We start from the raw sequence: 19893 nt of genomic DNA, 5'->3' as shown, positions 1-19893 counted from the left end.
CCACATATAAAGTAGAGGAAGATGGGCATGGATGTGAGTTCAGGGCCAGTCTTCCTCAGCAAAAAAAAAAAAAAAAAAAAGAGGAGGATTGGGAGCAGATGTTAGCTCAGAGCTAATCTTCCTCAAAAGAAAAAAAACAAATCCTACAAAAGGAAAGCTTATTACAGACTTCTCATTGCCATAAAATTTTTACTATCATATATCCACTATGGAGGCCCAGATTTGGCCAGTGTTTTTGGTGGTACAAGGAAATACTGGCATCAGTTCCCAAAGCATGAATAAGCGGAGAATCTTACAGGCAGAATCCTGCTTGCAACCTAGGAGCCATACCTTGCCCCTCCACCAACTAAGATTAATTCCCCGGAATTTTGTTCCCTCCTATCATACACTGATTAAGAGCCAAGGATACATAAAGCACTTAGGGAAGGTGTTATGGACTGAATGTTTGTGTCCCTCTAAATTCATGTGTTGAAATCCTAACCCCCAATGTGATGGCATCAGGAGGTGGGGCCTTTGGTAAGTGATCGGGTCATAAGCATGGAGCCCTCATAAGTGGCATATAGTGCCCTTACAGGAAGAGAGAAGACAGCTTGCTCCAGCTCCCTGTTCTCCACCATGTGAGAACACAAGGAGAAGACGGCAATTTGCAAACCAGGAATTGGTCATCACCAGACAGAGAATCTGCCTGAACCATGGTCCTGGACTCCCCAGCCTCCCGAACTGTGAAAAATAACTTGGTGTTTAAGCCACCCAGTCTACGGCAATTTGTTGTAGCAGCCGAGCTAAGACAGAAGCTTCCTTACCCCTAGAATTGTAAGGAGTGGGCTCTGATCACTACCCAACCATTGTGCTCTCTAGCTCCCATATGCCCATGACTCTGTGGATGGGCCACGGGAGAGATGTTCCCTTTCATAAACAGTAACTCTTCACTGCTCCAAATTATAGACAGAGAACTTATTTTCAGGCATTCCATTTAAACCATATGCCAATTCCTTCTTGCTAATGTTAAACCTATCTTTCTCAGGACAAAGTACATGGAGGAGTAGGCAGGCCTTAGCACAAGTCTACTCCTGACACTATTTTCTCTTGATCATCTCATGAAGAACTCAAACCAGTCAAATCTAACAGAATGGCTTTTACTGATTGTTCCCTGACACACAAAAACAGAAAGTTAAACATTCTGTTGGAGGCTGACAATTATGGTTCACCAACAGAAAGTAAGAGCAGCCCTATTAGAAAATGGCTCAAATCAAGTATTTTAGCCGAATGTAATCACGTGTAACTGATGCATAGGGAACAACTTTACAAACATCACCTCACTTGGCCAGGGCCACACATGATATATCGTCTATCTTGGGTGATGTATAAGGAAGTTAATTTGCTCAAAGTGAAATTACCCAATGGGTACTTGAATAATCATTTTAATGGCCAAGGGGAGCATTCAGAAGCATGTGATTTAATTTTTCTATAGGGTAAAAGATGTCTGCACCTGCCCTATGAAACAGACTTCAAGGCCCCACTCACATAACTGTCTCTGTGCTACAGCAGAACCAAAATCCTTATGAGAGCATCTTGGTCGTCTCCTTGGTTACCTCCAGCCCACTTCAGGATAGAGCTGGGTGGCCTTGTATGCAGACACATACCCATGGCAAGCGGCCCAACTTCTCTAAGAGAATGTTCCAGAACAGAATGCTAATCCAAACTCCATAACAAGATCCTCAATTTCCAGAAAAGAACGTTAACCCAGCCTCCACAACAAGCTACTCAACTTCCGGAAGAGAATGTTAATCCACCTCTGCCAAGGTGACTGTTGAAGCTGTGGCCACCAGAGGGTTCCTCCTCCGAGACTTGGGAAGCACAGTCACCACCCAGCTGAGGGAGCAGTATGCTGAGGCCTCTCCAAGGACTCCTCTCCTCCAGCCACACCACAGAAAACAAGCACCTCCGAGGGTTGTTTGGAACCTCCCTTCCCTGAGAAAACCATCTGGATTCACCTGACCTATGGGATAATCTCATCAGCCTGCATGGTCTGAAAAATCCCATGAAACCATTGTAGGTATGTTGATGAGGACAGCAGTCACCACTTTACACAAATGTCTGGTGTATCAGGACACAGCGAAGACATTTCCTGCAAGTCTAAGGGCCAGGAATACCTGGAATTCTGCTGACAAATAATTTAGTTTTGTAGACACGACACGAAGATTCAGGTAATTGATCATATCAATTGTCTGGGCTGAGGAAAGATGAGTCAAATTTGTGGCTCACCTCTGACAGGCATACAACAAGATTTTATAATAGTCATGGCTTTTATGTGTCATCCTTATATCTGCCTTTGTCTTACTTTTCTATTCTTATTTCCTTTTTTTAATTTTTCATTTTATTTCACCATTCTGGAATTTCTCCCCACAAGCCACTTTAATTCATTTTTGGAACAAGGCGAAGTATAAATAAGTGTTAGAGGTCCAAGGCAGGAAGGTTGGCGCACAGTAGAAGATTGCTCCCAGAGAGGATGCAGCTCACCTGCAGGAGTCACCCCCGCTGCCCTGGCACCTGTGCCCACACGTCTTTCATGTGAGAAAGGGAGTGAGAGTCGAAAGCCAGACTGTACCTGGAAAACGGGCAGGTGTTAAGTTCATGTCTTCAAACTTCCTCTCTTTCAGCCACTTCTTCAGCTCTATAAATTCAGGCTTGTAGCTCTCATTCACTAATCAATGGAAAGAAAAAATAGTGATTAAAATCACCATATAATCAGATGACCAGTTAAAAAGAAAATCTCTGATGAACTGTCCCAGTGTTCACAAACAATTCAGATAGTGTTATCGCAAAAGGGGATACATTTTAACACACATGAATAATGTAAACGAAAAAAGAAAAACCATATGAGACATAGGAAAAGCATTTGATAAAATCTAACATTCATTCCTGACAAACACTCTCAGCAAACAAGGATAGAAAGGAACTTCCTCAACCTGATAGAGAATATCGAACAGAAAACCTACAACCAACATACCTAATAACCAAAAACTGAGTGCTTTCCCGCTAAGACCAGGAACAAGACAAGGATGCCTATTCTCCCCACTTCTACTCAACATTGTACTGGTGGTTCTGTCCAGTGCAATAAGGAAAGCAAAGTAAAGAAAAGGACCTATTACGGCTTGAATTGTATACCCGAAAGCTTATGTGTTGCAGTCCTAGGCCCCAGTACCTCAGAATATGACCTTATTTAGAGATGGGGTCTCATGATGAGAAAACAGCTATTTGGAGTTGCCCTCACCTAGGCATTTTACAATATGACAACCCTGCTCACACCCAGAGTCTGGATATTCAGGTAAGGACCTGAGCTTACGATTCCCTGCGCAAGTTCCAGCAATGCTTCTCCTGGGGCACCTGTTAAAATAACCACTTAGAGTTGAGCCTGCAGAAAGTTAGTGACCGCCACCCTAACCACCTTATAAATAATAAGTGCTTGCTACACTGCTCTCTATCTCCTGCTCGCTCATGACCTGGGACTGAGGACAGCCCCTCTAAACCCCATCCACATCTTTGGGATCTATAAGTAATAAATCTTCTTACTTTACTTCTTTTATACGATTATATTGAAACTGTGCCTTCAATCAAAATGGCCCCACGGTTTTCACTACCCCAAAAGCAGGGGTTCAGATGCTGAGGGAGCTATGTGCCGACCCGCATGGGTGCCTTGTCCCTCCTCATTCGGCAGGTCATAATCCACACAGTCTTAACACACTAGCTACGGGCCTTCCTACACAGGTCTTTACAGAGGAAATCAAGTTAAAATAAGGTCATTAGGGTGGGCCCAATCCAATATGACTGGTATCCTTATGAAAAGGGAAAATCTGGACAGAGATATGCACAGAGAGAAGACGACAGAAGAGACACAGGGAGAAGACAGCCGTCTACAAGGAGAGAGGCCTGGAACAGATCCTTCCCTCATAACCCACGATGCTGCTGACACCTTGATTTTGGACTTCTAGCCTACAGGACTGTGAGACAGGGAAATTTACAGCTGTAAATGCCTAGATGGAAAAACAAGACTTAATTAAAACACAGGCAAAGGACTTGAATGGATATTTCTCCAAAGATGATACACAAATGCTGAAGAGCATATACAAAGAGTTCGACATCACTAATCATTACAGAAAGCCAAATCAAAATCACAATGGGTACTGTCTCACACCCATTAGGGTGGCTACTATCAGAAAAACAGAAACCAAAAAGTGTTGGCAAGGATGTGGAAAAACTGGAACTCCTCCACACTGTTGGTGGGAATGTGAAATGGTACAGCTGCTGTGGAAAAACAGTATGTCGATTCCTCAAGAAATTAAAATATAATTATCATATGATTCAGCAATTACAATTCTGGATGTATATCCAGAAAAGAAAGCAGGGCCTCAAAGGGATATTTGTCCACCCACATTCACAGCATCATTATTCACAATAGCTAAGAGGTAGAAGTAACCTAAATATCGTTAACGGATAAATGGATAAAGAAAATGTCGTATACATAAATATACAATGGAATATTACTTAGCCTTAGAAAGAAAGGACTTTCTGACAGGTGTTACATGAATGAACCTTGAGGGCATTACGCCAAGTGAAACAAACCAATTACAAAAAGACAAGTACTGTATGATTCCACCTATATGAGTTATCTAGATAGTGAAGGTCATGAAAAGAAAAAGTAGAAGGATGGTTACTAGGAGCTGGGGGGAGAAGGTAATAAGGAGTTGTTATATAATGGGTATAGAACTCCAGTTTTGCAAGATAAAAGGAGTTCTGGAGATTGGTTGCACAAAAATGTGAATGTATGTAACATTACTGAAGTATACTTAAAAATGGCCAATTTTATGTTATATGTATTTTACCACAATTAAACATAAAAATTTTGGGGGACAGGCCCAGTGGCACAGTGATTAAGTGTGCACATTCCGCTTTGGCAGCCTGGAGTTCGCTGGTTCAGATCCCAGGTGCAGACATGGCACCGCTTGGCAAGCCAGGCTGTGGTAGGTGTCCCACATATAAAGTAGAGGAAGAAAGGGACGGCTGTTAGCTCAAGGCCAGTCTTCCTCAACAAAAAAAGAGGAGTGGCAGCAGATGTTAGCTCAGGGCTGATCTTCCTCAAAAAATAAATAAATAAAAATTTTAAAAGTCTGAAATCAAAAACCTAATGGAAAGACATACCTGGTTTATGGTTTGGAAGTTTCAATATTGTTGAGATGTCAAATTCTCTCCAAATTGATCTATAGATTCAATAATTCCTAATCAATACTCAAGCAGGCTTTTTCATAGAAATTGACAAAATGATTCTGAAATTCATATGGAAATACAAAGGATCTAGAGTAGCCAAAACCATTTCGAAATACTGATTTCAAAAATTATTATAAAACCACAGTAACCAGCAAAGAGTCAGCTATTGTCATAAAGACAACAAAGAGATGAATGGAACAGAACAGAAAGTCCAAAAATGGATCCACACATAAATGGATAACCGATCTTTTACAAAGGTACACAGCCAATTCAGAGGAGAAAGGATAGTTTTTTCATAAATGTTGCTGGAACAATTTGATCTCCATAAGCAAACGAAATAAACTTATTCATGTCTTGCACCATATATAAAAATTAACTCGAACTGAATCATAGACTTAATATAAAGCCTAAAACCATAAGACTTCTAGAAGAAAACATAGGAGAAAATCTTTTCGACCTTGGGTTAGGCAGATTTCTTAGGTACAACACCAAAAGCAAGGTCACAAACAACAAATTGATAAACTGGACTTTTATCAAATTTTAATTTCTGCTCTTCAAAAGAGACTGTTAAGAGAATTAAAAAAGAAGCCACAGCGTGATTGAAAACATCTGCAAATCAAGTATCCGATAAAGGACTCGAATCCAGAATATCTAAACAACTCTGAGTAGTCAAGAAAAACAACACAACCTAATTAAAACATGGGTGAAAGATCTAAACAGTGAACCAAAGAATGCCTGGATAAATGGCAAACAAGCACACTAGTCATTAGGAAACGCAAATCAAAACCACAATAACACAGCACTTCACACCACTTAGGAGGACTATAATCAAAAAGACGACAACAAGTGTTGGCAAGAACGTGGAGCAATTGGAACTCTCATAAACTGCTGGTGGGAACATGAGATTATACAACCAGCTTGACAGCTTGACAGTTTCTTTAATAACAAAACCTACACCTATGATATGATTCAATCATTTTACTCCTAGGTATTTACCCAAGAGAAAAGAAACTATGTGTCCATGCAAAGATTTGTTGTACACAAATGTTCATAATGTCTTTATCTGTAGTAGGCAATGAATGAAAACACCCCAAACGTCCATCAACATTATAGATAAACAAATCATGGCATACAGTCAACAATAAAAAAGAATGAACTACTCATACACAGCAACAAAGAATTACCCCAAAATGATTATCTTGAGTAAAAGCAGCCAAATAAAAGAAAAACTCATATGCTATCATTTTATAAAACTATAAAATGTAAACAAATTGATAGTGACAGAAAGTAGATCACAGGTTGCATGGGGACAGGGGGAGGAAGGGTTCAAAGAGGGCCAAAAGGAAAGGATTACAAAGGTATATAAGGAAACTTCCTGGGGTGATGGATATGCTCATTATCTTGACTGCGGCGATGGTTTCCTGTACAAACACATAAGTCAAAATCTATCAAATTCTACACATTAAAATGTAATATTCATTGTATGTCAGTTGTACCTCAATAAAACTGTTTTTTTTCCAAATACGATCCACGATATAATACTCCCAAAATATATTATCACAAACCAAAAACTAGATTTTACAGTAAGAGTATTTAATGACTGAGCATTTAATGAGCAACTACTATCCACACAGCATATGTTGCACTGTAGGGAAAGCTCAATGTGTTCTTCACCCTCAAAAAGATCACATTTTAGGTGGGAAACAAGACTTCCAGGAAAAACAACTAGAAAACCAGTAGGTCCCTAAGAATAATGCCCAATAAGCAACTTAACAAAGGGTGACATTAGTGAGAATTGGAAATGGGATTACCAAAGACATAATCTCAGCTCAGTCTTGAAGGTTAGAGAGAAAGGGAACAAGTAACAAGAAGGAAAACAGGTGTTCTGGGCAGAGGAAGGATTACGAGGAAGGGCAGTGGTGCAGAGCACGCCCAGGGAACCATGAGTAAGAACAGACGTCCAGTACATGGAGGGGCAGGGTGGAGTCGATGTCACACAGGAGGAGCTCAGATGTCACACAAGAGGGAAGGAGCATTCATGGAGGCTCCTCACCAAAAAGGCGACAGGGAACCAGTTAGGAACATCAGACTGACAGCAGCAAATGGAACAACAGGCGGGGAAGAAAAACAAGGGTGTAGGTAAACCAGCAAAGACCCAGCTGAAATCATCTACAGGCAGAACAGAGAAGCAGTTCACCTACGAAAGGCCAGGCGAGGTTGAGCAAGACACTGGCTACAGAGGACAAAGAACCATAGTCAAAGATCACCTCCGAAGATGATGGCACACCTGAGGTCCACTAGGATGAGTGGTTAAATTTTCATCAAAAGTGACAACTGCATCTATGTAGTACTTTCCAGCTGGCCAAGCACTTTCACATACAGTATCTCGTTCAGACTGGGCTACACTGAACTTGAAATGATGAATTTAGATCCAAACACTGAGATCCTAGAGGCAGCTAGAGGCCAGGACCAGAAACAGAAATCTGGGAGTCATCTCCAGAGCAGACGTACTTGGAGCAATAACTATATTCATAGTCCCACAGGGTTTAAAAGAATATAATGGCACTAATAAAAGAGTATTCTTTAAGAAATATTCTTTTTGAAAAGTGCCCATGAGCCTCTGAGAAAAGCTCCATGTATCTATTCATACCAATCAACAAAGCATTCCTTTTTCCATCACTGGCACCAAATGATCTAAACTGTACCTCCTCTTGATTCAGAACTTCTGAAGAGTTTTCGTCTTCTGATCCGGCTTGTTCTTCCTCTTCCCTTCTTCATACTACAAGTGCAGTTTCTGTTTAGGTGCCCAATCTGAAACAAAAAACATTTCTTTGCCTTCCTATCCAGTTGTATGATAATCACGGTTCCTCGTACCTATAAGGATGTAATGCTGATTAATCATGGAAACCCTCATAACTGATTTCATGACCATGTGCTTTGGTGACTTACACATCTCAGTCCTAATCAACACTGACTAAGCACCGATCTAATTATATTTTGAATGAACAGTAGCCATGAAGCCACCATCAGCTAGGAAGTCTTGGAGGAAAAAAAGAAAAATCCTCTTTGAGTGTGAAGTAATGGTTTGTTCTTAGAACCACGATCCTGAAGTCAATGTGATTAAATGGGGTTTGCAACAGATTAGAGAATGAGAGCCAAGAAAGCAGACAAAACAAAGAGATGATCATAAAACCTAAAACGACTATTAGACTGTCCACATGCCACTTCTTTGGAAGCATAAAAATGAAATCCATTAACCACCAATATGACACAGGCAATGGACTGAGAACTAGGCAGCCATTCAGTGGAAGAAGGTACATGCTAACACGTAAAAATGTCCCAGATATATGAGGTGAAAAAATAAAGCTGCAGAACATTACAAATGCAATGTTCCCTTTCGGGTTTGCTTCTGAGCATATTATATATGTTTATAAAAACGGGTTTAAGAAAGGATATTCAAAGCCGTGCAAGGGGAGAAGGCTGTACTGTTACTTTTGTATCCTATTCTGTGACTTACATAACAGGAATATTACTTAGGTGCACATATGTACAGTTTAACCACACACCTGTTCCTAAAATCTACTACTAAAACATACCGGACCGAAATGAACAACAAAACAAGAACCCCAGGCACTCAATACGGCGCTTCAGCAGTGGAAGGTTCATTGTCCGATCTACCCAAAGATGGCGAGGCCGGTACCAGGGCCCAGCGCTGCCCCCGCACACGGGCCGGGAACCCCACAACCACCCCCGGGCCGGCCGCGCGGGGCTCGGGCCCAGCGAGCCAGCTCTGCACGAGCGCCCGGTGGCAGCACGGGTGACAGTCGGCTGCCGGCACCGTCCTCGCGCCCACAGTCCTCAGAATGTTCCGCACACACCGCACCCCCGCCCGCCATATTCGGGCCGCAAGGGCCTCAGGCCCCGGGGGTTACAGACGCAGCCTTAGGCTCCTTCTCATCCCACACACGCGCCTCAACGGCGGCTTCTTGGGTCAAATACGCTAAATGAACGGTTTCCAGAGGATAGAGGGATACCGTAGCGCGCAGTACAATGCCCGGCCTCGTGGAGATCGGCAACCTGAGCTCAGTTCTCCTCTTTACAACAAAAAATTAAAACGCGAGGAAAACTTCCAAACTACCCGGCTCCTGTTGCCCTGGCAACCCCGGGTCACCCGGTTTCCCTGACCCCGGAAGTTCTTCCGGCCCACCCGCGGCGGGGCACCACCCCCAAGATGGCTGCGGCGGTGACGAGCCCACTACAGGTGGAAACTCCTTACAGTGCTCCTCCGGAAGGCGAATGCAAGAAGCGAGCCGGAGCGGGAGAGGCAGAGGCTGAGGGCCGTCAGGACCGCATCGAGTCCTCACTGACCCAAGTCTAAGTCACCGGGCGGACCCTTCCCTCCGCTGCAGGCCCACGCCTCCTGGCCTGCGCATGCGCATTGTTTCCTGGATGCGTCACGGACGCTGAACTCCCGAGCCAAGGGCGAGAAAACCCAACGGCTCAGGTTCGAGGAACCTCCGCCCTGAAGACCCCCGCCGCAGTCTCTCCTGCCACAGTAGGGGGAGGGCCCTCCTAAGGCTGGCGTCGCGGCCCCAGCCCCTAAAGCAGGCCCCCACACGTCCCTTGATCTGCTGCGCCTCCCGCTAAGGCCTAGCAAGCCTGGCCCGGGCCCCGTACTTCACAGGCTTTGCCTCGACCGGCTTTGCCTGGATCGGCTCCACCCCGCCATCTGCGGGCAGGGCGCCCTCTAGCCCGTTTGCCCCATGAGGCCCGCCCAATTCTCCCTATCCGACCTAGCAGTCCCAGAGGCCGCCTACAGATTTCCAAATCATTATGTACCTGCTACTCCCTCTAGGAGACAGAGCTCAGTCTCTGCCCCACCCACCCCCGCCCTGACTGTCGACTCTCCTTAGAGACTTGCCTCCAGAGAGTACAGTACGGGATGGGGGAAGAGTAATTTTATAGTGGAGAAACCTGGAAAACACCGCCTTGGCCATGTCCGTGCAAATAATTCATAACAACCTATAAATCAAAATTGGGTTGAGTTTATTATGAGCCAGAGTGAGGATTATAACCCGAGGAGGCCTTAGAAGGCGTTCCCGAGAAGCATGGGTTGCAGTACAGTCTTATCTTTTTGGAACAAAGAACATGTAGTAATCACACCCAGGATACATTTTCATGAAAATTTCAGAGGTATTAAGTTGCAAATGACCAGGTCAACGTGACCCTGATGTCAGGAAGGGGACCAATCCAGACACTACCAATAGGGAAGGATGCATTCTTATCTTGAGAGTGCATTCTTTACTTTATTGGTTAAGCTTAAGCTTATGTACAATGTATGTTTCATAGACCACAAGTCAGGCTTTTTAGTTCCAGCCGGATCAGTTTTGAACCCAACTTCTTACCCCTTATACCTCAATATGTGAAAATTCTCTTGTCAGCCAGGTGATGAGAGTTAGCACAAATGATTTCATTCACTCCCCTCCCCCCACATTAAAAGACTGAAACACTGGCATACTTTCTAACAGCTCGAGGCCCTATCATAGGATGACTCAAGCCCCCTTAACATGCTCAAGGCCGCCAAAAGGATTTCCTATTCGTTCTAGCCCACATCTGACCATAGGCTCTTTACCACCCTTTCTTAGAGCATTTATTTACAATTTGTGAACCCTTCTTCTGTCTGTTTGAGATATATACCCATCTGCTCCAACCCAGGAGCGTCTTTCTTAAGGATTTCAAAGCCATTGTGTTGAAATGTAATCATGAGAAAGCACAGAACCTCCGTCTCCCAGTCTCTGTGTAGCAGACACTGTGGCCTACTGACCTTTACACTGACCAACCCAACCCTTTGCAATTTTTCACTCTCCTGACTGGACTAAAGACCCTCAGTTCTCCCACCCAACTCCCTCATGCTTTCATTGAAATGCCAGTCATCTCTGTACAAATTCAAGTTGAGTTGAGGTCGTGCTGGACCCACCGCCCTATTGCAAGAGTATGTTACTTATTAAAATCTGCTGTTATATTGTTTAATTTTCATAAACTTAAGTAAATTGCCTGGAGTGACATGCTTACTCAGCGGCTCAGCTACAATTAGATTCTGAGCCTCTAAGTCCATGCTCTACCCATAGGCAAAGCTTATTGACCATCCTAAACAGGCAGAAAGTGTACGAAGAAGAGCCAGGGTCAAGTGGAATTCTGTGAGGGTAAATAATCATGGGCAGGGGAAGACCCCGAGAGCTCAACAACTTAGAATTTAACTTAGAATTTAATACTGTTTTCCAACATCTATTATGTTAATAGACACCATGGAACTGTGTACCTTAGGACAAATAAAATAACTGTTTTGAAGCAGTGGGTGGTAAAGATGTGCGTTTATTCCACAAGTTAACAGATGTGATAAAATTCTTTCTCCATATAGCAGCCAGGATGATCTCAGACTTGACTCTCACAACCAAGGAATACCTTCCACATTAGCCATTAGAGTCCTAACAGAGATCCGGGGCCTCCACCTTTACTTTCTTATTTTCCTTCTCACGTTGTTCAGAACCCAGACAAGGTGCTGTGTATGAGGAAGGGTGGGAGGCTCACAAACACACCACCAGGATCAAGACCCAAGTTTGACAGAGAAAAAATATACAAAATCTTAATTCAAGATCTTAATTCACTGGCTTTACATTAGCATGCTTCTCCAAAACAAACTTTCTAAAACTTTCCCATACTCAAATCTTTCAGTCCTTTCCTTTGTGATTCTTCCCTGTTCTTATGCTGACAAACCCCTTTGCCCATACTGAAAAATAGAAATTTTACTTGTATTTTCTTATACTTGTTTTATACTTTCATTTATAAACCCATAAATTTAAAAAGTGAGAAAGCTCTTTTTCTTTCTCTTTATAAATTAATTGGTGTACCCTGGAAGGTGAGGATCTCTTTTTTTCCTTTTCAATGATTGCCCCCTTTCCCCACTACCATTTTCTGGAGTAATTCTTTCTTTCCCCTGTTAATTGTTAATGCCACTTTTATCATACACTACATTCTCATACTACATGATGTTTATGGATTATATTTTCTGGAGCATCCTGCCCCACTGACTTGTCACTTCTTGTGTTGGTACCAGTACTACAAGGATAAATCAGGCTGAACATCCTGATTCACGGCCCTCTTAGAATTGGCCTTTTGAAATAGCAGGCCCCTCACCATGACCAGATTTCCCTACATGTCATGTTGGATCGCTGAGTGACCCTCAGTGGATTTAGTCCATCCCACATCCTTCCAGCACTGGCTCACCCCCGACATAGAAGAAAGTAAATGAGGCTAGGGGTGTGCAGAGAGGCCAGCAAATGACAGACCAAGCATACACTTGGATAAGGGAGAAAATCCAAAACAAAGCTCTTCATCCTGAATGAAAAAAAAAAATCCCAAATGGTTATAAAGTACCACTCCAGCTACGAAACATTTTTGAAACAAGACAATTTTAGAAATGGAGAACAGATTACTGGTGGACAGGGCTGAGGGAGGGGAGGGTGGGAGCAAGAGAGAGGTATGTTTGGTTTTAAAAGAGCACAGGAGGGATCCTTGTGCTGATGGAAATGTTGTATATCTTGACTGTAGTGGTGGATACACAAACCTACACTTGTGATAAGATTGTATGGATCCAAATACACACATACAAATAAGTACAAGTGAAATGAGGAAATCTGGACATGATTGGTGGATTGTTTTGATGTCAGTATTCTGAGTGTGATATTGTACTGGAGTTCTGCAAAATGTTACCACTGAGGAAAACTGGGTCAAGTGTAAGGAATCTCTATCTTACCTCTTACTACTGCATGTGAATCTGCAATTACCTCAAAAAATATTTAAGAGAATAAAAAAGCAAACCTCTTTCCCTTATTATTAATTTTGTGTGTTGCAACTGATTGGAAACCTACCTTGAAATGGCAACATAATTGGCATCTATCTAAAGCACCCCTGTTCACCAGAACTTTGTGCTGTGAAGGGAACATCGTGTAGGTGTCTGTACAATACAGTGCCCACCAGCACGTGTGACTGTTGAGCACTGAAATGTGGCTAGTGCAACTAAAGAACTGAATTTTAAATTGTATTATTTTCATTAAATTTACATTTAAATGGCCACTTGTGGGAAGTGGCTGCCTCAACAGCCAGCTCAGAAGTGAAATTCGACCCTATAGTCGGCTATTCCTCTGCTGTTAGTAGGAAATAGTAAGGAAGAAAACTCATTTCCCACCACTGAACTACTTTATGAACTTTCTGAGGATCCACTTCTTCACATTAAAATGAAGATAATAAGATGCATCCTGACGAGTTATTCTGAGTGTGAGAAAGGGCTGCAACACCCCGGAGCACGTTTACACTGCAGGACCTGGATACAGCCAAGTCGATGACCCTGCAGGTGTGTAGGGAGGTAACCCTGTCATGATTTCGTAAACGCTCCCCACTGCGGGGTGAAAATCAGCCAAGGATAAGCCAGGAGCTTTGCTTCCATACTTAGGGGAGAAATCAACACACACTAAATCCCCTTGTCACGTCTTCCCACCTTATTCCACATCTCTAGATCCAAAGATTTCAGTTCACGCGGTATTTCTGAAAACGCCAGGAAAAAAAAAAAAAAAAAAGTCTGCAAATGCCCCATTTCTTCAAGCACAACCTGGAAGAGTTGAAATAGTCGGGGGAACACAAGAGAAAGACTCTTGGAGAACCAGAGCTACGGTTTCAGTTGAAATGTACTCACGCGGCCTATCAGAATGGTTCTCTCTGCCAGGCAGGCAGCCTATAACAGCAATCGGCCTTAAATCTTCTGCGAGCCAGTTTCGCAAAGTGGCGAGCCCTACTGCTTTGCAGTCGCTGCGCCCCATGAGGTTCCCAGGGACCAAGCCATGAGGGGGCGAGGCCTGCGCTTGCGCGCCGAGCCAGGCGGCTGGGGGCGCGCGTCCTGCTAGCGCGCAACCAGCGCCCTTGGAGACGTCAGGCTTCTTAAGTGCGCGCAGCGGCCGCGCGGAGCCGTTTGTACTTGGGAGACAGAACCGCTCTCCGCACCAGCGCCCCGCGGTCCCCCACCCAGCCATGTTGTCCAGCAGGCGTGTGGCGCTGGTGACCGGGGCCAACAAGGGCATCGGCTTCGCCATCGCGCGCGACCTGTGCCGGCAGTTCTCAGGGGACGTGGTGCTCACGGCGAGGGACGCGGCGAGGGGCCAGGCGGCCGTGCAGCAGCTGCAGGCGGAGGGCCTGAGCCCGCGCTTCCACCAGCTGGACATCAACGACCTGCAGAGCATCCGCGCCCTGCGCGACTTCTTGAAAAAGGAGTACGGGGGCCTCGACGTGCTGGTCAACAACGCGGGCATCGCCTTCAAGAGTAAGGAGCCCGGTGCTCGCAGGAGAGGCGTTCTGCCTGGGTGGCCAGATCCATGGGAGCATCCCTGCGGTGGGGCTCCCCTGCCTTTGGAGTCCAGGATGGCTGCCTGGGGAAGGAGGAGGGGTGGGGACAGGGGTGCGGCTACAGCAGAGTGCACCTGGAACTGGACTGCCTTCCAGCCAGAGGGACCTTTGTATTTCTTTGGCTGGGACGCCTGGGGATCTTTTCCAGGGTGTCACGCAGTTTTTCTCTGATTGAATTTCAGGGAAATAGGGGGACTTTTTAAGCTATTTTAAAATAATTAAGAAAATTGCACAAACTTGTACACAGAGATCCCATGTGTGGACCCGGTTGGTACATTGTCAAACTAGGAAATTGTCATCGGTACAACTGTTAACTACCTGCCAGTTTTACACAAAATTCACCCAATTTCTTTTGCACGCTTTAAAAAATATAATTCTATGGGTTTTTACCACATGGCTACCATTTATTAACTCTACCTTCCTTCTTCCTCTGAAAGCTGGGGACCCCACTCCGTTTCCTATTCAAGCAGAAGTGACAATGAAAACAAACTTTTTTGGTACCCGAGATGTCTGCACGGAGCTACTGCCTCTCATAAAACCCCATGGTGAGTCCGATGAGGAGCCCAAGCCATGCTGGTTCTGGCATGATCTGCCCTGCCTGCCTCTGCTCTCATCTGCAAGCCCCTGCTACCTCGCCCTGCTCTGCTACACTGACTCCTTGTTGTGTCTCCACTGGGCCAGGCATCCTTGTGCTTCAGGCTCTGCACACACTTGTCCAGTGGTCATCAGTGCTGTCTGTCTCGCTGGTCATTGCACAGCTGACTCTTTCTCATCCTTCAGGTCTTTGTTCAAAAGTCTCCTCAGAGAAGCCCTTTACCTGCTCTGTGCCCCTCACACGTTGGAATTCCCTGAGGATTCCATCCCGGCTCCTTCCTCCTCCCTCTCCCTCTCTGAGTGATCCTATTCAGGCTAGAGGAGCCTTCGCAGCCTTCAATTTGTTATCCTCCCACATCTTTTTCTGTGTCTTATATAGTGTATTATATTTATGGGGTTTTAGATGCTAAACCCACTGTACATATGTGAGATAAATATCATTTGGTCTTTACAAGTTCAGCAGGTCCCGATGACCACCCTCAGTTTCAGAAATTCACTAGGACTCAGAACTCAACAGAGCCCATGATACTCAAAATTATAGTGTCTTATCAAAAATGGAGACCAATTAAATCAGCAATGGGAAAAGTCTCATAGCCCAGGGTCCAGGAAAGACCAGGCATGGAGCTTCCAGTTCTCCTCTCCCAGGGGAGTCCTGCAAACAGCATGTTTTCTCCAGGCGGTGATATGTGACAATACACATGGACTATTGCCAACCGGAGAAGCTTATCCTGCCTAGTATTTGGTATTTTTGTTGGGGTTTGTCACATGACCTGGCCCACCACTCTCTGCTGACCTTACTTGCCAGCACCTCCAGAAGTCCAGCTGATAGCAGGTAGCCCAAAGTAGCACCATAATTACCCCGTTAGCATCTATTCTGTAGCCTGACCCTAGACCCCCTGAGTAAACAATGACACGCTGTATCAGGCAGGACATTCCAATTGTGTAAAGATTACCTTCCAGCAGCCCTGGGTTCAGGGCCAAATCTTTCTTTGGCCAAGCTTAATCCTTTACTTTCATAGGCCACACCCTGGTCCTTTGCCAAGGCTCTCTTCCAGCAAAGGATCATTGAGGATCTACATTTACTAGAGCATTTATATAACACATACAGCAATTGTGTCAGAAATATGCCTGACATTTGCAGGCGCCATTGTGGGGTAGGAATAGATTTAAAGGAACAGATAATCCATCCCCTAAAACCACTACATGCACGTTTGTGGGTTTATAGTAATTTGATTCTTCCACTGATCAACTGCTGTTTATACCTTATTTAGCATAGTATTTGTATAGATCATTTAGTATTGTTAAGAGATAAACTAAGGCATATTAAAAATTTAAGCATTTATTTGAGAAAAAATCTATTCGAGTGGAGAAGGAACAAATGGGAAGTGCTTAGGAGTACCCCACCACTTTTGTAGAAAAAAGGCTGGAGCAAAGGAAGGAGATTATTGATTGGCTATAGCTTCCAGACCAGTTGGCCATTGCTGATGGGTGGTCCTTAGGTTTCGTTTTTGTAACCTTGAGTCATTTACAGGCTTAGATTTTGGTTTGCTTGATAGGCCACCATGGCATTAGAGCCACCTCAGTCTAACGGGCTCCTTCTCTAATTCATTTAACTGATGGTTAATTATAGCTCGTGGTTAGCTAAATTCAGTTCTTCATTATGTGTGCTAGTTGAATATTACCAACGAGGGCACTGTTACACCATATCACAGTATGGTGGTACATGGAACCTGAGAGATAAGAATCGAGAGATGCTGGCACATTGCTAGAGTCCCACTCAGTCGTTAACATTGGTTCAGTTCATCACCGTATCACATGACCCTGGCTCGCAGAGCCGAGGCCACTCAGGTTCTCATGCTTCTCCTCGACCTTGTCGTGTCCCGAAAGCAGGAATGGTCTTAGCAACATGTGGCTTCACATTTTCCGGCATCTGGTATGATGGAGCTAAGAGACGATACCGTCTCTTGCTCTGAGCCTCTCGAGACACCAATGTAATATGGGATTTCTCTTGTTGCATAACCCATTTATTCATTCCTTTAGCCTAGGCCACCATGCTTCCTTTTCTTCCTTATCATTGACTTTTACCCAAAGTTTTTCACCTTTCAAAGAGCTGTCAAGTTCAGCCACTGTGCTGATCCTGATCGCCTGCAGCGAAGGCAGCTAGTCTAACATGTGCCTTCCCTTCAGTCCACTCCCATTCATATCAGGTAGGGTTGGGTTGCATAGGTCCAGACCTCGTGGGCTGTCTCGGCCACTAGGCAATACAGCTGCATTTGCTGTCACTCCACTTTTGCCATAATGGCGAAGGCACATTCCACTCCATCAGGCCCTTGGGACTTCTGACATGAAGGTTTAAACCTGTAGGTACGGGTTCTTGCTTAGGAATTATTCCTGCTTCCCATATCTGCAGTTGTAGCCCTGGTGTCAGGAGTACTGTATCAGGTAGGAAAAAAGAAAGTGGAGGTGATGTGGAGTAGAATCATATAGTCACCCCAGCATCCTCCCCCAGCCCTTCCTCCCAAGATCCCCCAGCAGAAGAAAAGAATCTATCGTGTGGGGCATCTCCCTTGGCCCCCTCATGTTGGGTGTGAGCACATGCTCACGAATGTGTGTAAGCCAGCTCTTCATACCTTTCTCTCCTCATGTTTGAGACAACCACCATTTCAACTGCCCATTCCAATTCTCTATCAAAGCTACTACTCCAGGGATAAAAGTGCGTTGCTTGGTCTGCAGAAGTGTAACTTACCAGCCCAAATGGTGCGGTATCTTCTGTTCCACTCCTGCTATACTGCTTGAACATTGACATCTATGTCGGGTACGCAAAGCCTGGTCCAGAAATAATGTCTCCTTTCGTGAGGACCCATTTGTAGCCTCCCAGGAGTACTACCTAATTCTACTTAGCAGCTGTGTGCAGGGCCTTCCCCTTGGGGAATCTTTCGCATAACCACCTGCAGTCATTGTCTCTCTTGCTGCCAGAGAATGTCCTTTGCCTTCTGTGCTTCACAGGGTGTAAGAGTCACGTCAACAATTATCCCATTGCTGCAAGGCTGCAGCTCCCCATGCCCACCTATCTCATGGACCAAGCTGGCCACTTCAAAGAAGCATACCAGGATGCCCACTTGCTGGTTCCACTAGCCTGCCAGACCTGGAAGTGGTTCTTCTGATGGACATTCACTGACATGTCCTACTTTAACTTACCTCTAATTCCTGTAGGGACTTCCATAGGGCTCTGCCCTATATGCACATCCCTTCTGTTGTTCAGTTTCCCACGGCCCCTGTCTGTCAGCATATTGTTGGACATTAGTTACTGCTCCTGAGTTGATAAGAATCCAAACAGAGAGAAAACCCCATGCAGTTCAGACCCCTGAGCTGATTTGTTGTTCCCTTCCTCGATCAGAGTGGCAGCCTTTCAAAGCAGATGCTGTCCATTCACCTAGGATCTGCCATCCATCAACCTTTCAGCTCTTTGTTGGTCCAGAGAGACATGGTCATAGAGCATTGTCAAGTGACATTCATCCTCCAGTGGTCCCAAAGGCAGCCTTTGGTATGATGAGTACCTCCTTACATTCCTCCTAGCATGTTCCTATGTAAACCATTGTCATTTTCTTATGGAACTTCTGGGTGCTACCCTCTCCATTAGAAAATTTCTCTGACATCATCTTAGACATTCTGGGTAAAATAAGTTCAAGATTGTATCATGTCCTTCACTCATGGAGGCAGTCTTAATTAATGCTCAGGGCAAACTGGTAATTGTCTTGCAAATGGAAGTTTTCTGGTCCAAAATCCCAGCGAAGTTGGTATTCATCATTCTTGTGCATCCTTTTCTACATAACGATTTCTGTTGGATTTTAGGCAGAGTGGTGAATGTGTCTAGCACTGTGAGTCTCAGTGCCCTTCACAACTGCAGCCCAAAACTTCAGGAGAAGTTTAGAAGTGAGACCATCACAGAAGAGGAGCTGGTGGGGCTCATGAACAAGTTCGTGGAAGATACAAAGAATGGAGTGCACCAGAAGGAGGGCTGGCCTAATACCACATATGGAGTCACGAAAATCGGCGTCACAGTCCTGTCCAGAATCCATGCCAGGAAGCTGAGTGAGCAGAGGAGAGGGGACAAGATCCTCCTGAATGCCTGCTGCCCAGGGTGGGTGAGAACTGACATGGCTGGTCCACGTGCCCCAAAAAGCCCAGAAGAAGGAGCAGAGACCCCGGTATACTTGGCTCTTTTGCCATCGGATGCTGAGGGGCCTCATGGGGAGTTTGTAGTGGAGAAGAAAGTCAAACAATGGTGAGCTCAACTCACAGCTTCTGCGGGCCTCAGTGTATTACGTGCCTTGATTTTACCAAAAAGACATTTTCACTGTGAAATTATCCATGTCCCAAATAAAGAAGAGGAATCAAAATATCCCTATCACGTACTCTATTTAACTTGGCTATAAATTCTGTGAAGTGTTTTGTAACTTCTTCTGTGATATAGGGGAGAAAAAGTAGAATCAACGACAATGAGTGAAAATCATTAGATGAATATTTATAAATTTGAATCTTTATAAATTTCCATTTTGCAGATTATTTACATGCCGACCA

At 44.6% G+C, this 19893-nt stretch overlaps 2 protein-coding genes across 14 annotated transcripts in view; one reads left to right on the top strand and one right to left on the bottom strand.

Moving 5' to 3' along the window:
* The window catches only part of LOC124234365 (SET domain-containing protein 4-like), a 124312-nt gene that overhangs the window by 14986 nt on the left and 89433 nt on the right, over window positions 1-19893 (bottom strand). For 4 of the 13 annotated variants that reach the window (XM_046651710.1, XM_046651721.1, XM_046651718.1 and 1 more), the window contains exons 1-3: window positions 9300-9412; window positions 7971-8076; window positions 2609-2704 (exon numbers count right to left, since the gene is read on the bottom strand). In XM_046651710.1, coding sequence (XP_046507666.1) covers window positions 2609-2704; window positions 7971-8043 — 169 coding nt within the window. In that variant the 5' untranslated portion in view covers window positions 8044-8076; window positions 9300-9412. Of the gene's footprint in view, window positions 1-2608; window positions 2705-7970; window positions 8077-8861; window positions 8881-9299; window positions 9413-9541; window positions 10102-14014; window positions 14125-19893 lie in introns of those variants that run through there. The other 9 variants (XM_046651711.1, XM_046651713.1, XM_046651712.1 and 6 more) reach the window with 5 other exon arrangements.
* LOC124234369 (carbonyl reductase [NADPH] 1) lies at window positions 14177-19720 on the top strand. The gene is made up of 3 exons (XM_046651726.1): window positions 14177-14635; window positions 15156-15263; window positions 19165-19720. The coding sequence occupies exons 1-3, from the start codon at window positions 14347-14349 to the stop codon at window positions 19599-19601; spliced, it is 834 nt and encodes a 277-aa protein (XP_046507682.1). The 5' UTR covers window positions 14177-14346; the 3' UTR covers window positions 19602-19720.

This window comes from Equus quagga, unplaced genomic scaffold (genome assembly GCF_021613505.1).
Source record: "Equus quagga isolate Etosha38 unplaced genomic scaffold, UCLA_HA_Equagga_1.0 73442_RagTag, whole genome shotgun sequence".
Classification (NCBI taxonomy): Eukaryota; Metazoa; Chordata; class Mammalia; order Perissodactyla; family Equidae; genus Equus; species Equus quagga.
This window is presented reverse-complemented; position numbering and strand designations above follow the sequence as displayed.

Excerpts from the sequence above, each read along its gene's own strand:
- LOC124234369 (XM_046651726.1), top strand. The coding sequence starts at position 14,347 with ATGTTGTCCAGCAGGCGTGTGGCGCTGGTGACCGGGGCCAACAAGGGC. Across the intron at positions 14,636-15,155 it reads CGCGGGCATCGCCTTCAAGA|CTGGGGACCCCACTCCGTTT; the intron begins GTAAGGAGCCCG and ends TTCCTCTGAAAG. Across the intron at positions 15,264-19,164 it reads GCCTCTCATAAAACCCCATG|GCAGAGTGGTGAATGTGTCT; the intron begins GTGAGTCCGATG and ends GTTGGATTTTAG.